Source organism: Pteropus vampyrus, unplaced genomic scaffold (assembly GCF_000151845.1).
Source record: "Pteropus vampyrus isolate Shadow unplaced genomic scaffold, Pvam_2.0 Scaffold563, whole genome shotgun sequence".
NCBI classification, from domain to species: Eukaryota; Metazoa; Chordata; class Mammalia; order Chiroptera; family Pteropodidae; genus Pteropus; species Pteropus vampyrus.
Genome location: NW_011889344.1, coordinates 219,747 through 243,914, shown reverse-complemented (window position 1 = coordinate 243,914; position 24,168 = coordinate 219,747). Strand labels below are relative to the sequence as shown.

Here is a 24,168-nt window from a genome sequence, read left to right as displayed (position 1 = left end):
TGGCACGTAGTTAGTTCTCTTTATAGACTCTGGTTCTAGGGCGGGCTGCCTGCGGCCGGCCGGGGCCAGCGCGCTGGCGGACGGGCTGGGCGAGTGGACTATTTACAGGCCCCCCGGGAGGGCTGTACCGTGGCCACCTCCCGGCCGGCGCGCGGCCACGACTCCGCAGTAAGTTCGAGCAAGTTCGAGCGGGCCGGGCGGGGGCGGGGCCGCAATACTGTCAGGGCGGGGCTGTAAACATGGCGGGGGGCCTGCCCACCCCGAGTGGTCTGCGAGGGCTGGACGCAGCCCGGGCGGGCCAGGCTCAGGCGTCCGACAGGCAGCCCTGGATCTGGTCCACCCACTGCTGGGCCGACGGCACGTCCTGGGCACAGAAGTTGTAAACACGGCGCGTCGTCTTCACCTGCGGAAGGGGGCGGCTGACTGCACTGCCCCGCGGAGCCCCGCCCGGCGCCCCGCCCCGCCCCGCCCCGCCCCCGGCTGCGGCTCACGTCAAAGAAGGCCTTCTCGTCCACGGTCTTGGGGGCGCCCATGGTGGGCGTGCCAGGCGCCACGGCCTCCACCTCCGCCAGGTCAATGACGCCCTTGCACTCGGTGTCCACGCGGTGGTCATAGTAGCGCAGCTGAGGGAACAGAAAGTCAGGGGAGGGCCTCCCCCGCCCCTACCCCAACACCCGCGGGCCACTCACCTGGTGCTTGGTCTTGTCCAGCACGAACCAGCGGGCCTTCCAGGGCTTCATGAAGGCGCCCTTCTTGTAGAGCGTGCCCTCGTAGGACCTGTGAGCAGGCAGAGCCCGGCCATCAGCGCCATCAGCGCCTAGCCAAACCCGGACCCTGCAGCCGCCCCTCCCCTACCAGGCCAGTCCTGCAAGCCAGGGATCCCCAACCCTGGGGCTGCAGACCAGTCCCGGTCCATGGCCTGTTAGGAACCGGGCCCCACAGCAAGAGGTATTTGCAGCCGCTTCCCGGCACCAGCGTCACTGCCTCAGCTCCACTTCAGATCATCAGACACTAGGTTCTCACAGGAGCACTGTTCCTGGTGCCAAAAACGTCAGGGACCACAGCTGCAAGCAAGGCCAACTCCCTACCCTGAAACTGACCCCAGGCTGGAGCACTGGCCAGGGGGCCACAGAGAAGCCCTGGGCTGTACCTAGAAGGTGACAGGGAGGGGCCCACACACCCTCACATGACAGACACCAGGGGTGGTCCCACAGCAGAGCCCCGGGGTGTTGAGGTGTCAGGGAAGTAGCCACATGCAGCCAGGGGCCTGGGACCAGGAGGAGAAACGTGCAGCCTGCAGGGCACTGGCCTCACCTGGCGCCCGCCTCCCCTCCCAGGTAGCCCAGAATCCCTGTCCCTTTGCTCCACTGCCCTCTCAGCCTGGCTGTGCTCACTGTCCCACGTCTCGCACCCCTTCCGAGCCCACCTGCTTCCCCCCAGCAGTTTTCAGCTTATGCTTGGGCCACCATCGTGTCCTCCCCACAAATCCTTCCACCTAAGAAGTGACCAGAAGCCCCCCGAGGCACCTGCCCCACATCTGGGAACCCCCAGCACCCCCAGCTCAGAAGTGCCCACACCTGTTCTCACTCTCAGCTGTCTGAAACTGGCTGTACAGGGTGCTGGTGCTGCGGCGGGCAGCTTGGCGGGAGCTGGACGCAGTGGAGCCGCTGCTGTGGTCACTGTCCAGGCTGAGGCTCAGGGTGGAGCCCACGGGCCCCTCCTGCAGGTACACGCCCAGCGAGCGGCGGTGGTGGGGCACACTGGACACCAGCAGGGAGCTGGGGGCGCCCTGGGGCAGGAGAGGGGGCCCCTGTCAGTGCCAGGAAGCCTCTGCCTCCTCCTGGCAGCAAGCCCGCCCGGGCCCCCACACCCACCCCGCTCACACGTCCGTCTGGCCGGCCTTCGAGGCGCTGTGCGGCCTTCGCCCGCTCCCACGTGTCCTTCCAGCGCTCGGGGGGTCGGCCCAGCTCTGTCTCCAGCCGCTGCAGCTCCTAGGGAGAATCAGTGAACTTTTAAAAGATTTTTCAGAAGAAAATATCCAGCCTGGAACATGAAAAGACAGAAGGAAGGAAAATATAGAAAAGAAAGACAACAAGAAAAGGTCTCATTACACATAACTGGAGGACGGAGGGGAAGGCAGGTGGGGAGTGCACAGAACTGATTTTTGGAGATGACGGTTCAAAGTTTTATAAACAAGAGGCATCAAACAACATAATCAAGAAGCACTACAAACAGAAAAACTGCTGAACTACGAAGAGAAAATCCCCAAACAGCCAGAGAAACACGCTCTCTCACAAGAGCAACAAAGAGACTGCCGGCTCAGTTGGGATGGATAGGCTTCTGCTTCCAGCCACGACGCCACGGTGAGTCTGACAAGCCTACCCGCCATAAGCAGCTGCGGAACTGGGCAAGAACAGGACGTGGCTGCTTTCAGATGCTGGACAGCAGGGAGGGCAGCTCTGAAACGGAGACAGGTGACAGCAGGGGGCGTGGCCACAGTACGGGCAAGCGGAGCCCGAGCAGAGCCCGGGGCTGGCTGAGCTGGACAGAGGCAGAGTTGGGAAGCCAGCGATGCTGATGTGCACGGGTCGCAGGGTGGCATGTGCCAGAGGAGGGAATGGCACGCAAGGGCCTCCTTGAGTCTTTGACCAAATTAAACTGCCACGTGGCAGGCAAGATGTCACAGGCCTGAGCAGCTACTAAGAAGCTGTGAGCTAAATCCAAATTCTGGAGTTTACACACTGTAGGGAGAGGGAGGGCTGCCCGACAGCCAGAGTGGAGGTGCCCTGCCGAAGAACCAAACCTTCCGCCGAAACCCAGGGGCCACAGCTCTGGGGCACGGCTCCTCTCAGCCCAGAGGAAAGGCACCTCAGAGCGGCCCCAGCGAAGCTCAAAACATCCTTGAAAAGATCCAACGGACTCACAGTTCATTAACTGTCCGTAAGAATAAAATCCAAGACTCTTTAAAGGCAGACAACACAATCCTGATGCTCAGCAATGGAGAATCCACAATGGCCAGCTTATAAAAAGATTATCAGACAAGCAAAGAGTCAGGAAAATGAGATCCATACCTAGGGGAAAAGTTCAAAGAAACAGACCCAGAAGTGAAATTAGACCCAGAAGTGGTATTAGAATTACCATACGAGAAACTCAAAACAGTTATTACAAATGTGTTTGATTTAAAGAAAAATATAGACATCATGGTTGAACAGATGGGAACTCTCTATAGAAAATGAAATTGTTTTTAAAAAGAAGCAAATGGAAACGCTAGAACCGAAAAATACAATATCTAAAATGAAAAATTCATTAGGTAAGCTTAAGAGCATATACACATAAAAAAAAAGTAAATTTGAAAACAGGATAATAGAAATCATCCAAAATGAGCCACAAAGAGGAAAGACTGGAAGAAAACAGAGTCTCAGTGACCTATTGGACAATGATGTCCCAGAGGAAAAAAAGGAGATTGTACAGAAAAACTTTTTAAAGAAATAATGGCCTAAACTGTATTAAATTTGATGAAAACTATCGTCCTACAGACCTAAAAAGCTCAAAGAGCCCCAAAGAGGATGAACACAAAGAAAAACCACATGATGGTCAAATTGCCGAAACCAAAAATGATGAGAAAATCTTAAAGATATTCAGAGGAAAAAAAGGGTAACATATACGCAGTTTACGAGGATAAGAACGAGCACCAACTTTTAACCAGAAAAAATGCAAGACAAAAAACATCTATAACGATATAAACTATCAAGTGTAAGAAGCGGTCAACCTGGAACCTGGTATCCAAAGAAAATGCCCTTAAAAAATAGAGGCACAATAGTCATTTTCAGGTAAACAAAAACTGAGCAATGTGTCACCGGCAGACCTGCGTTACAAGGAGCGTTCAAAGTCCCTCGGGCTGGAGGGAGATGACACGAGGTCAGACACGCTGGGAGCGTGAGGAAGGCGGGAAACCACGCACAGAAGGCTTCTCCCTCATTCCCCAATGCCGACTCCTTAAACACGATACGCACTGCGTTTAAATCATTGGTACAAAGAAAACTGCACGGCGACAGCCGCATAAAGGACAGAAAGGGGTGGAGGGGAGTACGCTGTTGTGTGACAGGCAGCACCACGGACTCCGAGGCAGACCGCGACCACCTGAGACCACGGACAGCGCCACACTCTAGAGACGCTGTTTTCTCCTACAGGGAGGAACCCACGATAAGGCTTCATTCACAAGTCAGGTGCAGTAAGAGACTAACCACAGGACAATGCTGACACGCTGTCACAAAATTCCTGACTGGGTTTGGGGCCATTATCTAGTGCAGCGAGGGCAACTTGGACACTAGCGCGGCAACCCCGAGACCGTCCATCAATGTGATGACTGCTGAGTGACTAACGGGAGGCCAGTCTGCGGCTGGAGACGCTGGACTGAGATCCAGGTCCTGGGCGGGACAGAGCATAATGGCGAGAGATTTCGTCACGCTACTCAGAAGAGCATGCAATTTAAAACATCGATTATTTCTGGAATTTTTAATTTAATATTTCTGGCCTGTGGCTGACCACGGATGGCTAAAACTGTGGACGGATAAGGGGGGACTGCAGACCCTGACAGCTGAAGAGGTGTAGTTCGAAAGCCTGTCAAAGGCAACGTGGAAAACCGAAAGATGCTCATTCTCAGGAAAAAGCAGAAAAGCAAGGAATGAAAAATTAAATGTAAACAAATAGCAGGAAACTAGACTCCAACCCAACTACGTCAACAAATGAAAACGGATGGAAATTCCAACAAAAGACAGAAACTGGCAGAATGGACGAAAAGAAGCCCCAACCACATGCTGGGTGAACACGCAGACCAGCCAGAAGCCCAAGTGGACAACGACGCACGTGCACGCTGGTTGCAAGGAAGCTGGGTGGCAAAATTCACAAGACTCCAAGACTATGTGTGTTCCCAGAGAGAGAGGGATGCTCTTCTGCCCTCTGCGCTTCTGGGTCACCCTCATCCACAAATCCAAGACCCTGTGCCCCCAAGCCCCTGGGCGACAGGTCCCTTCAGGCCAAGCCAAGGGCTGCCCTGCTGAAATCTACTTGTTTACACCTTGCCGTCTCCCCCAGGGCAGCTCCACTCCCCGGAGGACACAGCAGCACGCAGGCTGAGACACTCCAATGCTGTGAGGTCTGGGTCTGCGGCCCTCGCCTCCTAGGACTGCGGGCACGTCCTGGATGCCGCCCCAGCCCCAGCCCCAGCCCATGGGGTTCGATTCCCTCCACAGGGGGTGTCTGCCCCGCTAGACCCTGGTTCTTGATGTTGAGCAGACATGCACGCCAAGAAAGAAGAGGCCCAAGTGTCACCCCCAAGCTTCCAGGCCCACAGACACAGTTCTCCCCCAGGTGAGAACAGGGAACAGCCGGGGCGCACACTGGCGGAGAGCAGGCTGGACCTGGAGCCACCTCGGATCTCAGTGTGGCTGGCGGCTGGGCGCACCTGTGAAGGGGGTACAGCAGTCCAACCCAGGGGAGACCCGTCCCTGGGAAAAACTTGTCTTCCCTTAGGGCGGACCCCAGGAGTGGCCAGGGGAAGCGCGCATGCCGGCGGGGGGAAGGTCATGACAACAGCCCCCAGTCACCACCGCCTGCGGACATGCACCCAGTGTGGGGCACGGCCACAGGGTGCCTGCCAGTCACCGCAGGCTGGCAGGCGGTTCTCGGGGTGGGTGAGGGGCAGGGCCGCCCCCGCGCTGTGCGGGGCCGAGGGCTGCACGCACCTCCAGCAGGCGCGAGATGGCGTCGGGCTGGGCCCGTGGGCGGCTGTCATAACAGGGCCACACGACACGGCGCCTGCTCTGGGGGGCGCCCCCATCAAGCCGCTCCTCCTCCGGGGGCTCGGGCGGCCCCTGGGCCAGCTCCCAGTCGTAGGGGGGACCCTCGGCCAGCGTCTCCTCGGTGTAGAAGTCCCACACCTTCAGGTTGGACACGTTGCTGTAGGGCCGCAGGACCTGGGGGCGGGCCTGGCGTGAGGCTCTGGGCCGCGAGCGGCCCACCTGCCCGACCAGGCCCCGGCTCACCTCCACGTCCTCGGGCGCGTACATGTAGTTGTAGAAGACGGGCGTCCTCTTGCTCAGCCGGTCCACGTACTCCCACACGGACCTGCAGACCTGGGGGCCCCGGCGCTCCCCCTTCTCCTCGTACAGCAGCCCTGCGGGGGCAGCACTGAGCCTGGCCCCTCCAGGGTTCTTGCCCCGCTCCGGGCCCCGCCCCCCACCCGGCCTACCTAGCTCGATGCGCTCGTAGTCTGAGTCCAGCAGGAAGGTGCGGAAGCGGCGGGACGCGTGGTGGTAGCCGAGAAACTTGAGGTAGAAGGGGCTGAACTCGAACTCCATGGGGAACTGCACATGGACCTGTATGGGGTCGGGGGTCAGGGACCACGGTCTAGGACCTGGCGGGCACGGCCTTGCGCCACGGCCACCTGCTCACCTGGTGCACGCAGTCCAGGAACTGCAGGAAGACAGGGGTGAAGCCACCGCTCTGCCCGGCCAGGGTGTGGGACCCGCGGTGGCTGAAGCGATGGCCAAAGGACAGCCACTCCTTCTCCACCAGCAGGCGGAAGCCCTCCAGCGTGCGGTAGAAGGGGTCCGACAGCAGCTGCACCAGGGACACCACCTGCCAGCACGGCCAGCGCTCAGGAGGATGCCCAGGAGACCCAGCCCGCCTGGCCCCACGGCCCGCTGCGCACCTGGGTGGTGATGTCCCAGCCGTCCTCCAGGCTCACCAGGACGGAGGAGCCCGAGTCTAGCAGCTCCACCACCAGCACCGATACCTGCAGCAGCTTGTGGATCTGCAGGGACCAACAGCCCCTCAGACGCCTGCCCCAGAGCAGGCCTGACACCCCATGGCCACATGGGCGCTGCACCTGGGGGCTGCCTACAAGGTGGACACCGCGCCGACAGTCTGCTCAGGGCGAGCTGACTGCTTCCTCCAGCCCTCCCAGGCCCCCAGGACCGAAGAGGCAGCCCCCATCCTTGAGATGCCCAGCCCTACCCTACCTAAGGACAGCCATGGCCTTGACACAACCAGGCCCAGTCTCTCTGCTGTCCAGGTGCCACCACCCATGTGAGAAGTGGCCGTCACTCCCTCCCAGGGTCCAGCATTGTCGGATGAGGGAGCCAAGACCCCATCTGCTCTTAGCAACGGGTGAGTGGAGGGCCGTCAGCCACCACGGGGGCGGGGGCAGGGGCAGTGCAGAGACCTGGGTCAGCCACTCTGAGTCCTCCAGCGAGCGCAGGAAGGAGGCTGGGCCAGGCTCGGTGGTGGGACAGCCCGGGACACACGCCTTGAGCAGCTTCTTGAAGCTGGTCTTCACCTGCCGTGCCTCGAACACCTCAATGGGCACCAGCTCCCACTGCTGCAGGGGATCTGGCCGCACACCCTGGGAGAGGCCAGCATGGTGAGGTGGGCCTGGGCCCCGGGCGCCCACCCAGCCCATGCCCCCACCCTAGTTACCTTAAGCTGGGCCTTGTCCCCAATGATGTAGAGGGCTGCACGCTGAGGCCGTAGAAAGCCAGGGTCAGGGGGAGCCCCATTGGCCTGGGGGGGGCCCAGCATGTCTCTGCCTGCTAGCCGGGAGCCCACATCGCCACTGAACGCACCGCTGCGCCCGCTGGCCCGGACGCTGCCCCATTTACCTGCACGGAGAAGCCACATGAACACCGGAGCTAGGCCAGGGCACCACTCACCTGGGGCTGAGCTCCCAAAGGGGCGGGGGTGGTCAGCTGGCCCCTGGTGGGGCCTGTGCCTGCACAGTGTCTGGGGCTGGGGCAGGACTCAGGGAATCAGGCTGTTAGTGTCCAGGGCTGTGGGGAGGGCTGGGTTACACTAGTCTGTCCTCAGGGCCGTTAGTGGCAGGCGTGGGGGGACGTTAGTGCCCACGACTACTCGGTCACACGGGAACTGTCTGTGCCAGGTGTGGGGGAGCCAGCCTGCGTGGCCGGTACGGTACCTCGGGGTGTGGTCCATCTGGAGGCCGAGGCCGCCATGGGGTTAGACAGCGTGGTGACCCTGGCTCTGGGCACTAGGGGCACAGCAGAGAGAAGGCTCAGGCCTGGCCCCAGGCTCGGGTGTGTGCCCACAGTGGGGTCCTGTGGCCCAAAGGCGCCGGGTGTGCAGGGCTGTGCTCCCACCAAGGCCCCCGGCAGCCCTGGAGACAGCGAGGGTCAGCGCCAAGGCTTTCTGGGGCCCTGGGGGCAGGCCAGGGAGCAGAGGGCTGATGGCAGGTAGGAACGCTGGGCTCCCCTTCACACGCCTCCACGGCCCATCCCTGGGCCCTCAGACCCCAGCGGCACTGCCTTGAGCTGTTCGCGGCACATGCCGCCAAGCGGCCTCTGCCTGGCACACAGGAGGAGGAGGGGTGCCCAGACCCTGAAGGCCCCCTCCCCACAGCTGAGGAGAGTGGTTCAGTCAGAATGCAGGCTGGCCCAGCCTCCGCACCAAGCTAGGCGTGCTGTCCGCCAGGGACAGACAGGGGGGCCACAGGGAGCCGCGTGAGGCAGCTGAGCAGTGGTCTCGAGCCTCCAAAGCTAGTGCCCAGCCCTACTCTAAAATCATGTGCCTCTGCAGAGAAAGCAGCAGGAACATTGTCCCCTGCCCGCCGCAGCAGTCTCCATGGATGAGCACAACGCCAGCCCCCACACTGAAGGCAGGAGGCACAGTCACCCACAGTGAGGACACCGCATACAGCCCCTGAGCCATGAGGATAGCCCACGCCCTGACAAGGGGACACTGGGAAGCAGCACCAGTGGGCTTTAGGGACAGTCAAAGATGCTCAAGTGACAGCAGCGGGGACACAGGCACGGTGGGACAAAGGGTGCGGTGGGGAAGGTGCCACTCGGAGCCTGGAGGATGGGAGGCAGGCAGCCAGTGCAAGCACAAATCGCACTTTAAGATGGACTTCGGCGTGTGGACAATAAAATGCCCCCCGAACCAGAGGGCCGCACCCCTTCCTGGCAAAGGAGTAGCGCCCGAGAGCGGTGGATGTCAAGGCTGCCTGACCCTAGGAGGGCATCCCTGGGAGCAACCACGAGGGCAGACTGGCTGCCCATTCCCAGCGCCCAGCAAGGTGAGCTGACGCCTGCAGGTCGGGCAGAGAGGCTGGCGCACTCAGACCGCAGAGAAGCACCGTGGCGGCAGGAGTGGGGTGTATGGGACCCTCAGGTCTTACCAGGGAGAATGAGGCCGTGTGCCCTGGAGCCCCTCCTAGCACAAGAAGGGGTGCTGGGGCCAGTGGGAGGCCCTGGGCCAGAGAGTGGCCAGGGCCAGAGGGACGGCAGTCGGCAGGAGGGCGGACAGTAGACTTGGGGGGGTCAGCTCACAGGACTCAGGGTGGGCAGAATGGGAAGACTCAAGGATGACACCCGGGCTTCTGGAGGGTTGGCCCGTGGGTGGTGCCACCAGCCCCAAAAACCCACATGTGCACCCAGCCCATCGACAGCAGAGAAACATACAGACAAGCATGAGGAAGCATGAGGGTAGGGACGGAGGCAACCAGGAAGGCCTAACCAGCAAGTGACCCCCACGTGGCACCTGCACCAGCTGGGAGAGGGCGCACAGAGAAGTGGCACCTCACATGACACCTACCAACTCTGAACCACGACGGCCAGAACAGCTCCAGGTGGGGCATAAACCGGCTGTACCCACCAAGCCTTCCAGGTGGATACTGTCGCCACGTCTACTGGGGCTCAGGCCAGCGTGGGCGGCCTTCCAGACCTCATCCAGTGTGAAGGCAACACCTCCCAGCACAGACAGAGGGCCTAGTGGACACCAGGCCCCAGGCGCCAAGGACCAATGTGGGCTGGACAGCAACTAGAGTCATAAGTCTGAGAACCAACCCTCGAGGAAGCCTAGCGTCTACCAGTCCAAACGAGAGAACGTGCTACATGGAGCCTAAGCATCCACGAGGGTCCAGGAGGAGACGCGTCGGACAGCGTCAGACGAGGGGGAGAGGTCAAATGGGGCAGACGGGAGGAGACAGGGCCGGACTGGGGGGATATGGGAGACCGGCTGGATGAGGGAGATGGAGTCAGACAGTATATGCGATCACATGGGTCAGATGGAGCAGATAGGGGAGAAGAGGTCAGACGAGGTTATGGGGTCAGACGGGTCAGATGGATCAGACAAGAGATGGAACAGACGGGGGAGACGGGGTCAGACTTGGGGGACGGGTCAGACAGGGTCAGATAGGCGGGGATGGGTCAGACAATGGGGTGTAAGTTAGACGGGAGGACAGGGTCATATGGGGGCAGAAGGGGGACACTAGGCAGACAGGGTCAAACGGGGTAGACAAGCAGACAGGGAGACAAGGTTGGGGGAGGTGGGGTCAGGTGGAAGCAGATGGGATCGGGTGTGGGTGAGGGGTAAAGAAGGCACTGCCTTGGAGTGAGAGCCACTTAGAATGAGGCCCCTGTGGGAGCCTCTCCCAGCCCCCACGTGGCTCGCCTCCCCAACTGCTTCCCTGCCTGCTGCCCCAGGAGGCCAGCCCCCCTTCTCCAGGGGCCAGTCCACACCCATGGTCAGCAGCACATGCTGACACACGGAGCACTTCTTGGGGCCACCGGGCACCAGTGTCCCTGCAGCAAGAGGTGAGGTCCACTGACAGGCCCTGGGCACACACCCTGACCTCCCAGGCCGATGACCCCTCTGCAAACCAGGGAGGTGGGACCCTGCCGTGCGGGACAGGTGGAGGCTCGTGAGCAGGGCCAGGTGTGGACAGAGGCAGGGAGGGTCCACAGGCGTGGATCCAGTGTGCAGAGGGTGCCCGAGGTGGGACAGGGATAAGACCGGTGCAGACAAGGCCCAAGGAGCCGGGAAAGACGAGAAGGACAAGGCCAAGCAGTGAGATGGCCTAGATGGAGAGTGGGCCACGGTGACGCGGGGGGGACGTTACAGGGGGGGCGGACGAAGGAGGGAGAGGGACCAGGGGGTGTTGAGGGCTGTGTCCAGGGAGACAGGGAGATGAGGGAGCTCAGCGGGGCGGGAGACGAGTGGTCAGAGGAGGGCCTCAGGGCACTTACCTGGTCTCATGCTGGGCGCCCCCTCCCACCCCCCGGCCTCACACCCCGAACATTCTGCCCTCGCTGGCCTGCCCTCCATAAGTGTCACCACAAACCCCAAAAGCCCTCCCGCCCTCAAGCGCCCCTCACCGTGGCCGCCCATGTGGGCTGAAGAGAAGCCGCTGAGGGTGTTGCGCCCCGACGTATCGGCGAGGCGGGGCATGGAGCTGACCACGGCCTGCAGGTACTTCTCCTGCTCCAAGCTGCTGGAGTCCGCCTGGGACTGGCCTGGGGGAGGAGGCGGGGCTGCAGCAGGCGCGTGGCCCGGACTGGACAGCCCCCAGGACAGGGAGGATACCTGGAGAAGGCGTGTTCTGGGCCTTGAAGAGGCCAACCACGCCCTTGCCGTGGAGGCCGCCGGAGCGCAGCAGCACGGCCCTGGAGCGCCCGCTGCGCCAGCAGACCACGGGGAAGCGGTTCTGGCGGTAGCAGCGGGACACGCGTTGCAGGGCATTGTCCTGGACGCTCTGGGGGACGATCAGCAGTCCTGGGTAGCTGCAAACAGGTGGGCGGGAGCGTGAGCCGGCTTGCAGGCGACAGGCCATGCAGAGTGTCTCTCCCCCATGCCCACAGGCCACGGGCAGTCCCCAGGCTAGCAGCCTCCGAGAGGCCACTGCTGCGAGGCGGAGGCCCCATGCCAGCTGCTCACCTGCGGCAGATGGCATACATGCGGTTGACCGGAGAGATGCGGAAGGGCTCGGACTTGGCGCGGCTGAGGCTGCTGCTCAGCGTGCCCAGCCCCAGGCGCTGGTAGTCCCGGCAGCAGGCCCGCTCCACCAGGCTGCTCATGGTCATGCGCTCCGAGGGCTTCAGGGCCGAGGTCGGGGTCAGCGTGCTGGGCTCCAGCTCCTCTGACACTGGGGCAGGTGGGGCACAGGAGTCGTCACCCATGGAGCGCCAGGCCCCCACCCTGCACCCCAGTCCTCGCCTGACTGCCAGGGCCACCCATGGCCACCCACTCCCCCACCTGAGATCTCATCCTCCTGGTCCTCAGGGGGCTGGCCCCGCTGCTCCCAGCTGGGGGGGTTGTACTTCTTCCGAGTGACGTACTGCCGCCCGATGGTCTTCTTGGCGTTCTTCATGAGGCTCCGGGACAGGGTCCTGGGAGTGCAGGGTCGGCAGTGAGCAGGCAGGGTGTGGGGAGGGAGAGACAGACAGACACACACACAGACATGCGCGCGCATGCGTGGCTCTGGGAGGGGTGTGCCCGTGGGCCTTGGGGCCCAGCTCACACCTGAGGGAGGGACCCTTGTCCTTGGTGGCCCGGGGCTGCCGGCCGGGCGTGTGGGCGGAGCCCAGGGTGAACGCGAAGGTGGTCCTGACGTCCGGCGGGTACCGCAGCTTGTGCAGCTGCTTGCGGAAGAGCTCGGCGCTATCTGACCCCACCTCCTCGTCAAAGGCCATCTTCAGCAGCTGCGGCAGACACAGGCCTCAGCGGTCTGGGTGGCCCTTGGGCCTGGCCACGCCAGAGGCCAGAGAGCCTACAGGAAACGCCCGCGCCTTCTTAGGAAGACCACGAGCGAAGACCTTCAGGCCAGATGGGCCCCCTCTTGGCCGAGCTGTGGACGCCCCAGGGCCTGGAGGACTGTGTCCTCTTGAGGGAGTGAGTGCTGCCAGATCAAGGGCGTGTGGGGGCTACTCGCCACACCGCCAGTGTGGCCATGAGGCTGAGGAAGCCCATCTCTGGGCCCTTTTCCTGCTAACCCGCCCACGTCTTGGCTGTGCCTGCGCAGCACCCTCCAGACACGAGCTCAGAGTTCAGAACCCGGAAGGAAACCGGAGAGCCCTGGAGGCTGGCAGGTCACTCGGACCGACGGCGCAAGCCAACGCACAGTGGCCCCACGTAAATTCAGAAATCACAAGGGCCACTGCTAAGGTCCGCTGACACCGGCTCACGAGCAAGGCCTAGGCGCAGATACAGACCCGCACCTGGCGAGGGCCCCGCCCCGCCCAGCGCCCCCCGCCCCGCCCCGCGCCTCTGGCCGACCTGGAATGTGCAGGAGCGCAGCTGCAGCCCGTCCTGCAGGAGCTGGTCCACAGGGGTCTGGACACTGACGCGCTTCTCCTTGGTCAGCGCGGCCACCGGGAAGGAGCGGACCACCACCTGTTCCCCCACTTATAACAGGTCGAGCACAGAGTCAGGAAGACGGGAGGGAACAGGGCCACTGTCTCAGGGTCCCAGAACTCAGGGAGCCAGGGTGGTCGGAGGACAAGCAGACGGTGACCTGTACCCCAAAGCCCACGCACCCCTGAGGGGAGGGAGAAACGGGGTGGGGGGCAGAAACAGCACCCAAAGGCTTACCCAGGGGGTCGGTGGGCATCCCCGTGAAGATGACGCGGTAGGTGGTGAGGAAGACAGCGCCCTCGGCGGGGAGCAGCGCGGGGCCACCACCGCTGCCGCCCACGCCCTCCTCACGCCCATCTGGAAGCAGGTAGACGCGCAGGCCGTCCAGCACGCACTCCTCGCCCGGCAGCAGGCGCGGCCGTAGCAGTTTGGGCTATTCGGAGAGGAGAGGCGCCTCAGGACACTGCCCGGGCCCCAGCGCCCACGGCCCGCCAGCCCCGCCGGCCTGCTCACCTTCTGGATGGGGGGCAGCCTCTTGCTCTCCCGGTGCACGGCCTCCAGGGTCTCAATGTGCATCTGGACGATGTCTTGGAGACAGCCATTCTCAACCCCGGGCCCCCACCTCCCCGCCTCGGAGCCGTTTCCGTACCCAAGCCCCCATACCTGGCACCATGACGTGCAGCCCCTTGAGGTGGTCGCTGGTGACCCCGCTCTCTGTGCAGACCTTGTCCACGAAGCGGTTGATGAAGCGGACAACGGCCCCGGCCACGTCACACGTCTCTGCATCCTCAAAGCCGCTTTCCGTGTCGTAGCTCTCAGCCACGCTGCCTGCCATGCTGGGCCGGGAGGGGCACGGTGGGCACAGGCCCCGCCTGTCCGAGCCCCGGCCCCGCCCAGGCCCCTCGGAGGCCCTCCCCACCTGCTGGTGACCAAGCTGTTGCTGGCACTCTCCAGGTCCCCCAGCCCTGCACGCTCCCGCAGCAGCCGGCTCTTGCTGGCGTCCAGGGGCAGCAGCAGGTAGCTCATCCGGTTGGCGTAGTGGATGGCCTGGCTGAACACCGTGCTCTCCTCCTTCTGCACCAGCTCCTGCTGCTTCTCACGGCTCAGCGTCGGCCACAGGCGCCGCTGTTCAGATGCCACATCCAGAGCAGAGCGCTCGTCCTCCCCGACCTGCTGCAGTGCCGAGGGTGAGCCAGGGACAGGCCAGCCCCCACACACCCCGGGGCCAGGGGAACCCCACACACCTGGGAGGGGTCTCGGTCCTCAGCAGGCTCCAGGTAGAGGGCCCGGATATGGGTCTGCACGTCCCCATAGAACATGGCCTCCCAGAACTGGGGCGTGCTCCACACCACGTGCTCCTGCACGCAGCTGTACGCGAACTGCGTCACCCCGGGGCTCAGCTTCTGCAGAGGCCAGCAGGTGTCAGCAGGCGCAGTGGGAGCAGGCGAGGGTGCACCAGGCCACCCCAGCACTCACCCGGCAGAAGGCTGTGACCAGGGGCAGCAGAGCGGCTGCAATGCCGTGCTCGTCCAGGGAGGTGCAGTCCTGCGGCAGGGCCATGAGCCGTCAGGGCCCGCTCCCCACACCCCCACTTCCTTACAGGCACCGTCTCTCACCACTGTCCCTGAACCTCCCGCACCAGCTGCCCAGGGCTGTTCTGAGGTTCAGGGCAGGACACCCTGGTACCCAGCTCCAACAAGGGTTCTCTCTGCCATCCCCATCCATGAGGGTCCCCTGTGGGTAGACTGGGGAGCCTCCACCCGCCACCCTGCCCGCGGCTGCACCTGCAGGCAGCAGTTCATCATGCGCACGACGAAGTCAAACTGCTGGTGGTCCAGGACCGCACGGTTCTGCTGTGCGTGCACGTGCAGCTCCTGTGCAAGGCAGCGGCGGGCCGCACGCCCCTTCAAGGCCCTCAGCACAGCCGGGAGCAGCTGGGAACGGGAGCGCAGGGCTGACGGCATGCTCCGGCACGCGCCGGCACGGTGACCATCGGCCACGCCCTGGAGAGGTGTGGGGAGAGGCCCCACAGAGATCCCAGGAGGGGCTGGCAGGGGCACCGGGGGCCGGAGCCCGGGCTCTAAGCACGGAGACCCAGACACGACCAGGCCAGGTGCGCCAAGGCTCAGGACTTCAGTGAACCCGGCCTCCGGGTGCGAAAGCTCACAGGGGTGGACACCGGGGGCCAGCGCTGCATGCTCACACACCAGTGCACAGACGTGCTTGGCACTGAGGCCCCATGGCCCTGAGTCCAGCCAGGGCCTCAGTGTCCAAGCATCAGGCTGACGCAGAGCTGGTGGCTGGCTCAGTGCCAGGTGGGACATAGAGAGGGCCGCGTGCTTGCTCTGTGGTCACTGTTGTTCACTGTCAAACAACTAGGAACCCCGCAGGCCCCCGATAAGGGCTGGTGCAAGACTGGGCACCTCACGGGGAACCACACAGCTGTGAGGCACAAGGCAGACCCGAACCGGCTGTCGCGAGGCCCCGGGCATTAGTGAGCACTGCAAAGGGCGGTGTGTGCGTGGGTTCTGCTTTCCGCCAACTTTTTGAAAAATGACACGTGTGAGTCAACAATGTTTTCCATGAAGGATGAAGAGATTTAACAGTAGAACTTTTCAGGGGGCTCTGATGTTGAGCTGAACTAAGCCCACTCACTGAGCCTCCCCAGCAGGCCTTGGCCAGCTGCGCTGAGATGGAGGGGGACCTGAGGCCTGGCGTCCACTGCCCTCCCTGCCAGCCCAGCTCCCTGCAGCTGCCCGCAGGTGACCAAGAGACCCCCAGGACAGGGGCCTCCTCACCAGAGCCTCAGCGACCCCGGCACCCTCACCTTCTTGGCCTCAAGCATCTTCCCCTCGAACACGTATGAGATGCAGTTCCGGACCACCTCTAGCCGGCGGGCACTGTTGCCATGGAGTCCGCTGCTCCGCTCCAGGATGGCGGCTGGGGAGCAGAGCACGCGCTCACTTCTGACCTCCCGCCCACCCTGGGCCACCCCTCAGGGGCCCCCTCCCCATTACGCACTCATGGGGGGCCCCGAGGGCACAGTGGTCCTCCTCTCAGCCTTCACAGCTGGGGGTGCACCCTGCATCTTGGCCGTGGCCTGGTCCACGATCCACTGCACCATGCCCTCGTCCAGCCGGGGGAAGGGCCGAGGCGCCCGCCGCAGGTGGCTGGCCTCCCCTGGCCTCTGCACCTTGTGCATAGCCACAGCAGGGTACGGGTTCTCCTGGGGGACACAGGCAGGCGTGGGCGAGCAGCCCGGGTGGGGGGCACGGTGACCACGCTGGGCCGGTCCGCCCGCGTGCCACCCGACCTACGTTCTTGTAGAGCTGTTCTGCCAGCTCTTTGACGTGATGCAGGACACGCTGGGGGTGGTGCTCATCCGCCCGCATCCGCGCCACTTCGTGGGCCACCAGCTGGGGAGGCAGGGAAGGTCAGGTAGCTGGCCAAGAAGGGGAGGGGGCAGGGCTCCCCCAGCCGGGGTGGGAGTGCACCTCATCAAACAGGTCCGTAGGACGGTAGGGGACCCCACGCTCCGACACGAAGCCTGCAAAGGCCATGCCCTCCAGCACCTTCATCAGGAAGTCATCCTCCAGCAGCCCACGCTGGCCCAGGAAGGCTGCCTAGGGTACACAAGGAGGTCAGCCCGTGGGCAGTGATGCAAGTCCACCCCTGCCTGGCCCTGCCTGGTGCCCACCTTGTGAAAGCGGATGACAGGCTCCGGGTGGATGCGGACCAGGTGCAGACACCAGCGGTAGCCCTGCAGGAGCTGAGCAAAAAGCCGCAGGAAAACCGCACGCAGCTCCTTGTCCTGGGCACAGGTGAGTACAGGTGAGCGCAGGTGAGTGCCAGGCCCCTGCATAAGGCACAGTCCACCTTCCACCCACCCAAACCGCCTGTCCACGCCCTGCCCAGGCCTCCCCGGCCTTCCTCCACACAGAGCACAGCGATTCTCGACACAGTTCTGGCAACCACTCCCGCACAGGACCCTCAGAGCTCACATGCCCCCACGTGACCCCCGTGACTAGCAAACACGTGGCCGCACAGTGCTCAGCACTGCCAGCTGACCACCAGCAGCAGCCGGCCTAAAAAGAATGCACAGGCTGGGCGTGGGCCCCTGCATGGGAACTGCGGTGACCCCACCTGCATCTTCAGGGAGGAAGTGGACGTCGTGGGTGGTGGGAAGGCGAGATCAGCCAGCTCCAGCTCTGGGTCCAGGACCTGCAGCAGTGGAGGAGCGGGGTTGGCTGCACGCCAGCCCTGGGCCCTGGGCTGGCCCTGCTGCCAAGCGGCCCTGCCCCAGCTGCCCCGGCTGCCCCTGGCCCTGCCCACCATGCTCAGAACGCTGTGTGTCTGACTGTGCAGCGGCTCCGGCAGGGGTGGAATGTGCACACACTCGGGGACGGTCACTGTCCCTCCATCGAGGTCAGCAACGATCACATCCAGCTGTGGACCGAAGGCAGCGAGTGGTCAGGGGCCCGCAGGCCAGTCAGCAGGCGCTGGAGCAGCGAGGCGGACACACACGCTCACCAGCTCCTGGGTCTCTGCCTGGAAGGCCGCGTTGACGCCGATGATGAAGGGCGTGGGCGTGCTGAGGACCTCCAGGAGCTGCGCCGGCAGGATGGGCACGTAGGTGAAGCTGCAACAGGCCGGGGCTCAGCGTGTGTGCCCCAGAGGACGGACGGGTGGGGGGCGGGCAGAGGGGCGGGGCAGCGGGCACCTGTATCTGAGGGGGAACAGCAGAGCCAGCAGTCCCCGGCAGGCGTCCGAGAGCCGCTGGTAGCTCCGGGACAGGAAGAGCACCTTGTGCTCCGTGAGGGCAGCGCAGAACAGAGACAGCACGTTGGCGATGCCTGGGGGACAGGACAGGCTGGCAGGGGCCCTGGCGCCCGCCCCACGCACACTGACAGCCGCGACAGCTCCCAGGGAAAGGAAGGGGAGGCCTGTGCCGGGGCGGGGGAGGGGACGCAGGGCTCACCCAGTTGGCGGAAGAGCAGAGCCACGCTGCAGCGGCTGATGGGCAGTGAGTCAGTGAGCGGGGTCTGGATGACCTGCCGGTCACCAGCCCCCAAAGAGATGGTTCTCTGTGCAAAGAGAGGGACCAGTGCTCAGTGGCTCTGACCAGATCCGTGTCAGGCCAGAGCTCTGGGGCCTCAGGCCGGCCTGATGGGCTGACAGACCCCGAGGTGGGACTGGCCGGGGCGGACGGCCCGGCATGAGGGAAAGGCCATGCTTGGCCTCTGTCAGCCCGGGCACTGCTGCAGAGAAAACTCAGGGCCTCTGACCAGGGGCAGGGACAGGGCCTGGGTGGGCAGAAGAAACAAAGAATCCATACCACGCCATCCTCAACAGAGTCCGGCTGCACAGGACAGACAGGCAGAGAGACACAGTTAGACACGCCCGCACGGGGGCGGGGGCGGGGGCGGGGACAAAGACGCTGACACTGACATCCGGGGACAGGCACGCCCACGGAGGGAGAGAACAGAGAGACTGAAAGGTGCCGGTAGAGAGCCAGGTGAGACACGGGACACACGAGTGAGCAGGCAAGGCCAAGGAAAGGTGACAGGTGATAGCAGCACCAAGACAGCAGAGCATCCAAGGACTGGGGCGGCGCTCAGCCCGGGCGGGACTGCGAGTGCCCACCAGGCCCCACCCCCAGAGCCGCGGCACAAGGGCCCACGGCTGCGCATGGGCACGAGCTGCCCCCGAGACCCACCTGCGAGCCCCCAGCCAGGGGGATGATGCAGGTGAGCAGGTTCCCAATCACATTCTCTAGGCCCACGTTCAGGCCCTCCACGTGGATGGTGTAGATGAGACCCAGGCTGTTCTGCACGGACCACAGGAGACCATGGCAGCACAGCTGGTGGGCGCACCTGTCCCACCCCGAGTCCTGGCTGCCCGCCTCACCCTGAACACCTCCACGTGGTCCAGCCGAGACACCAGCACCAGCGTCTTCGGAGCGAACAGCTGGACAGGTGGGCCAGGTGCTACAGGTGACAGTCGCACGGGGCCTCCCTCGTCTACCTGCTCTTCCCGCACGGCAGCATCCTCAGGGCACAGGGCTTCCTGTGGACGGAAACCGTTTGCCCAGCTCCCAGGCACGTCCCACAAAGCCAGGGGAAGGACATAGGTGACTCTGACTGGACTGACCCTCCGGGAACTCCAGCCTCCATCGGATTGGGATGCTAGGACCAGCCACAGACAGGGAGACACACCCAGGGACAAAGGCAGAAGGAGCTGGCCAGGGCCAGAGGCTCAACCCCGTCAGAGCTGCCCCCCAGAGGCCCTGAGCTGACCTGTGTGGGCTCCGCTGGCTCCCAGAAGGTCAAGCAGGCGCAGTAGTGCCGCTCGGAGTTGATGTCAGTGAGGACAGCCACGAAGAAGGTGGGGGGGTTCCTCTCAGGACACAGCTGCCACCCGCTGGGCTGGCAAAACTGCGGGGAGGGTGCAGTCAGGGGTCGGCAGTTGGGTCCCTCTGCCCCGCCAGGGGGCACCTGCACAGCCAGGGCCTGGGCACCAGCCCCCCTGCAGCAGGCAGCACCTCGCTACGCAGCCCTGCGAACGCCTCGTCTCCTGGACCTCGCCCCTCCCCCCCTAAGATGGAGCGACAGCCTCTGGTCTCCCTGTGTGGGGTGAGGACCCTGTGACAAAGAACATGGTGCCAACCACCAGGAGGGAGAGATGACATGATGTGGGCACCAAGCACCCTGCCTGCCAAGCCAGGGCCCCTGCCCTCCGCCCGCTACAGCAGCTCAGACATCTCCCCGCACCCTGCAGGGGCCAGGACCACGGAGGCCCCTCCCAGTGCTGCAGGGACCACAGTACAGGCTGCTGGCCAGCCCCACCTCAGCACTCCCGACTCACCAGCTCGATACCCTGGGGAAACGGGTTGTCCACCCAGTCCTTCTCTGGGAAGCGCTGCAGGATCTGGCCCTGGCCTTCCCCACTCCCTGAAGACAGGAGCAGGTGGTCAGAGCACCCACCACTGCCTACACCCACCCAGGCAGGAGCCGCAAGGGTCTCAAACAGCTACCTCGCAGCCCCGGGGGGAAATGTCCCCACCCCCACCCTCATCTGGCGCTAGGCCAGGCTCAGCTCCCAAACCTATAATTTCCCTCAAAATAGGCTTAGAGGAGCCACAGGCAGACACAGAGCCATGAGCCACCAGAGGGCACAGAGAAAAGCCCACTGTGTGTCCCCACACACGGAGCGCGGAGGCCCAGGCCGGGCACTCCCTGCTCCTACTCCCACTCCCGGGCCCACCCCCACCGTGCCAACACCCCCCGCCAGAACCCACCCCACCCTGCCTGCCTGCCTGCACGGCACATGCCCCTCCAGCGACTGCTCCACAGCTAATCCCCAGCTCGGGCGCTTGGTCCCCATGGCCCCTGGCCTGCCGGGCAGTGAGCACCATGGCAGCAGGCACCTGGTGGCTCGGCGCCTAGCCTGGCTCCCTGGCTCTGCCTCCTCCGTCAGCCTTGGTTCATTTGAGTGGCACAGAGGTCTCACCCGTGTTGTCTGTGCCTGGGGAAAACTGCCTGTGCCCACGGCCCCAGAACGGGTCTCAGAGGGGGCTGAACGTGGTGGCACACACCACATGCCTGCTCCTTGCCAGCACAGGCCACCGTGCGCACAGCCACAGACCAGGGTCCCATGGGCCAGGGAGGAGGGCTGGGGGGCAGGAGGCCTCTGGGTACGCTACCTCCCCAGCCGAACTCCCGGTGCATTCCCCAGAGACTCCTCCACTCCCTGAAACCCCAGGACCCGCTAAGCCCCTCTCGGCTGTTCACTAGAGCCAAACCAGGAGGCATGATCGGGTTGTGTCCAGGACACCTGCCTCGAGGGACTCGGAGAACCGGCACCGGTCCCTGCTGTTCTTCCAGCTCCGACCCAGCACGGCACAGTGAAGTGGGAAGGACAGAAGCCTCCCCAGCTTCCCCCCTCACGCACGGCACACAGGACACACAGGTCCCTGCCCTCTGCTTGGCCCACAGTAGCAGCAAAGCAGCGACAGACAGGGGGAGGACAATGGGCACGAAGCCTCTAAGGGACCACCCAAGGCCCAGAGGAGGGCTCTCCGAGACCACCCGCCATCCAGGGTCACAGAGGTGATGACAGGTAGGCAGTAGGCAGGAGGTGGCAGGAGGGGGTGGGTGAGGGGCCATAACTGACTCACAAAACCTCAGCTTCCTGCTCCCCTCCCCCGCCCTCACCACAACACCGAGCGGAGGTGGCAAACAAGACGAGGAAGGGAGCGGGACAGGTGTCTGCTAGTGCCACACCCACCTACACACAGGCCTGCAGCACACCAAGACAAAGCCCCCTGGGATCCCTCGAGGCCCACTCCCAAGGGCCATCTTTGACAGGCCCAGGCTGGCAGCGCCCTGAGCCATGGCTCCTCCCCACACCCTCTCCCAAACCACCATCAGGGTCCAGGCCGGGCTGGCACCGAGGGCTCACCCAGTTCTTGCCACGAGGCAGCGAAGGAAGAGGGTGTGTGTGCAAACGGGACCAGCAGCCTCTGCCCCGAAGCCCCATGCCCACGGCTGGCAGGAGGCCTTCAGAGGGCTGCTCTCGGCAGCCTCTCCCGCCAGGAAAGGGGACGAGTAGCTGGTCACTGTCCACCCCCCGCCCACCCGTTCGTCGTGTGAACTGTCAATGCCGCTTGCAGGCTCAACCCTCCGAAGAACCAACTGGAGACTGCTTGAGCTGTCCCAACCGCCTGCGGTGGTGGGTGGCTGGACAGGGCGAGTGCACATCCCCCTCCAGCACCTTCTCTGGGCCATGACCCCAAACTTGACCTTTGGGTCTCAGCCCAAAGAGTATCCCCTCCTCTAGGCAGCTTTCTGCACCCAGCCCCAAACCTGGGGCCTGTAGTGGAACCTCCCTCCCCCCTCCCCACACCCCTCTGTGATTCCTGGTGCACCTGTTGGCTGGCCGTGTGCCCACTGCACACCTGTGCCTGGCACAGACCGCGGCCTAATGAAGGCTTGCTGAATGCACACCGCTGGCTACAGGAGTGTCCCCCGCAGCCGGCCCCACTCCACCCACAAGCAAACAGGTCCCCCAGTCGGCCAGGGCGTGGCAGGCCCTCCCTGGAAGGGCACATGATGAAGCCTCTGGCTCCTGGTCTCCCCGTGACCCTTCTCTGAGAGCCCAGCCCACGCCTCAGCTCTGTGTGAGCAGGCGCCAGGCGGAAGCTTGGTTGCTGGCCTGTATCCTGGGGCCGCATCTCCCAGTATCCCCCACCCACTTGAGCCCTTGTGGCCGTGAAGTGGGTGACCTGTGGCGGCTGCTCCTTGTCCCACCAGAGCTGCCCCACCTAAGGGTAGACAGGAGGCCGGGTGCCCCAGTGAGCCTGCAGTGATAGGATTAATCCACCCAGCACAGCTGTGTGTCAGTCAAAGCGCAAAAGTCTTTGGGGGCCCCTAAGAGGAAGGGCCCCAAAGTCCCCTGAGACACAGACGGGGACAAGAGCTTCCTCTCTCAGCCACATCCCCAAGCCAGCTCGTGTGGGCTGCGGGCCTGAACGAGGGGCGGGAGAGCACCAGCGCATGCGTTCCGTCATCTGCTGGCAGCGCCTGTCACCAGTGCCAGGCTCCAATGCCTGAAGGGCCGGCCTGGGCCGGCATGCACTGTGGGCAGAGGGAAGGAGGGCGCAGCCCCCGCTGCCTGCCCCTGCTGCCCCTCCGCACACCCAGGGCACATGCCCCGGGACTAGCCCGGCTCTGGGGAGTGAGCAAAGGAAGCACCTTCCTGCTGCCCCGCCCGCCCAAACCTCAACACACAGGCCATCCACAGCCCGCCACGGTGGCAGGACGTACCCAGGGGGGCTGCAGCTTCTCCAGCGGTACTCCCCAACCTCCCTGCAGTCACACGGACCGGCTCTGACCCAAAGCCTTAGACCCAGCCCCCACCCTGGGAGCCAACAGAGGCCATCCCAAACAGCCCCAACCTGCTCCAGAGGGCAGGGACATGGGTGGGGAGGGTAGATGGGGCCCAGGAATGTGGCCAGCTCAGCAGGGTCAGGCTGAAAGAGGCCAGGTCATGGGATGGAAGGTCGGTCTTCTTCTCAAATGACCCCAGCACCAGCAGGGGTCCAGCCCTCCTCCCTGGCAACACCCGCACCCAAAGACACGTCCTGGCATTGGCCAAGCTGTGGTTATGTCAGCTGACCGCAGTCAGTGCTCTCCCAGGCCAGAAGCTGGTCAAGTGTGGTCTGAGAGGCCCCCAAGATATTCCCAGGCCGGGTCCAGGATGCAGGAGGTGCTCACCCACGTTCTTGTGAAGGAGTTGCCCCCACTTGCCCTGAGATGACATACAGGGTCCTGCCCAGCCCCCTCCCTCCCACCTGGGGAGGTCTGCCAGGTGGTGACCCCGGAACTAGGATGCTCCCTCAGATGCGACTCCAGGACTCAGCACACAGGTCCTGCATCCGGCAGCTCTGGACAAGACGTCCAGATGCAGGCCAAGGACTGGGCAGCCCGGACTCGTGCCCCTGTCCCGCACTGTGGAAGCCACGCCTCCCGAGCCTCCGTGTGAGCTGCTGCACGTGTGTGTCCATCTCTGGCAGCCTGGGAGGTCTGTGCGACTCACCCCATCTCTTGACGAGATGGAAGCATGGAGAGCTAAAAGACTGGCCCAAGGTCTCAGAGCTATAGAGTGGCAAGCAGGGGCCACTGACCCCATGGCCGCATGGTTCTCTGCTTCAGGCTCCCTCCACCAGCTGGTTCTGCCCTCTGCCCCACAGCCAGGGTCCCAGCCTGTGGACTTGTGCTTTGCGGGGACAGATGAGTCCTGTCAAGGGAGGCCTTGAGACTGGGTGGCTGGCCAGCAGCTGAATACCGTGGTTATGGGGCTCGAGAGCCCACCACCCCTAAGGCAGCGGACAGCTTGAGAGTCACCCCTTCCCACTACTCAGGGAAAGCAGGCACTGTGGGATCCAGCCTTCCCCCCGTCCTGCTCAGGGGCCACACACGCGTGGGGTGCCCGCCCCGTGTGGGGCTCCAGCGGTGATCACAC

At 63.8% G+C, this 24,168-nt stretch overlaps 1 protein-coding gene across 1 annotated transcript; it reads right to left on the bottom strand.

Moving 5' to 3' along the window:
* On the bottom strand, positions 1-23,835 carry SBF1 (SET binding factor 1). Its single transcript, XM_023525431.1, has 42 exons — positions 23,743-23,835; positions 22,400-22,468; positions 20,011-20,175; positions 19,443-19,580; positions 19,054-19,212; positions 18,863-18,973; positions 18,125-18,230; positions 17,867-17,999; positions 17,677-17,785; positions 17,479-17,592; positions 17,290-17,367; positions 16,844-16,957; positions 16,641-16,769; positions 16,464-16,562; positions 16,168-16,372; positions 15,974-16,086; positions 14,931-15,080; positions 14,623-14,691; positions 14,391-14,549; positions 14,066-14,319; positions 13,810-13,982; positions 13,660-13,733; positions 13,384-13,579; positions 13,069-13,196; positions 12,316-12,494; positions 12,049-12,182; positions 11,731-11,938; positions 11,380-11,576; positions 11,172-11,309; positions 7,976-8,047; positions 7,480-7,661; positions 7,226-7,405; positions 6,713-6,814; positions 6,454-6,639; positions 6,251-6,377; positions 6,045-6,175; positions 5,745-5,975; positions 1,875-1,991; positions 1,578-1,789; positions 690-777; positions 492-623; positions 1-403 (listed from the first exon to the last, which is right to left on the bottom strand). Exons 1-42 carry the CDS (start codon positions 23,833-23,835, stop codon positions 305-307), a joined length of 5,853 nt encoding a protein of 1,950 aa, XP_023381199.1. The 3' UTR covers positions 1-304.
* Between the last annotated feature and the right edge of the window lie 333 nt (positions 23,836-24,168).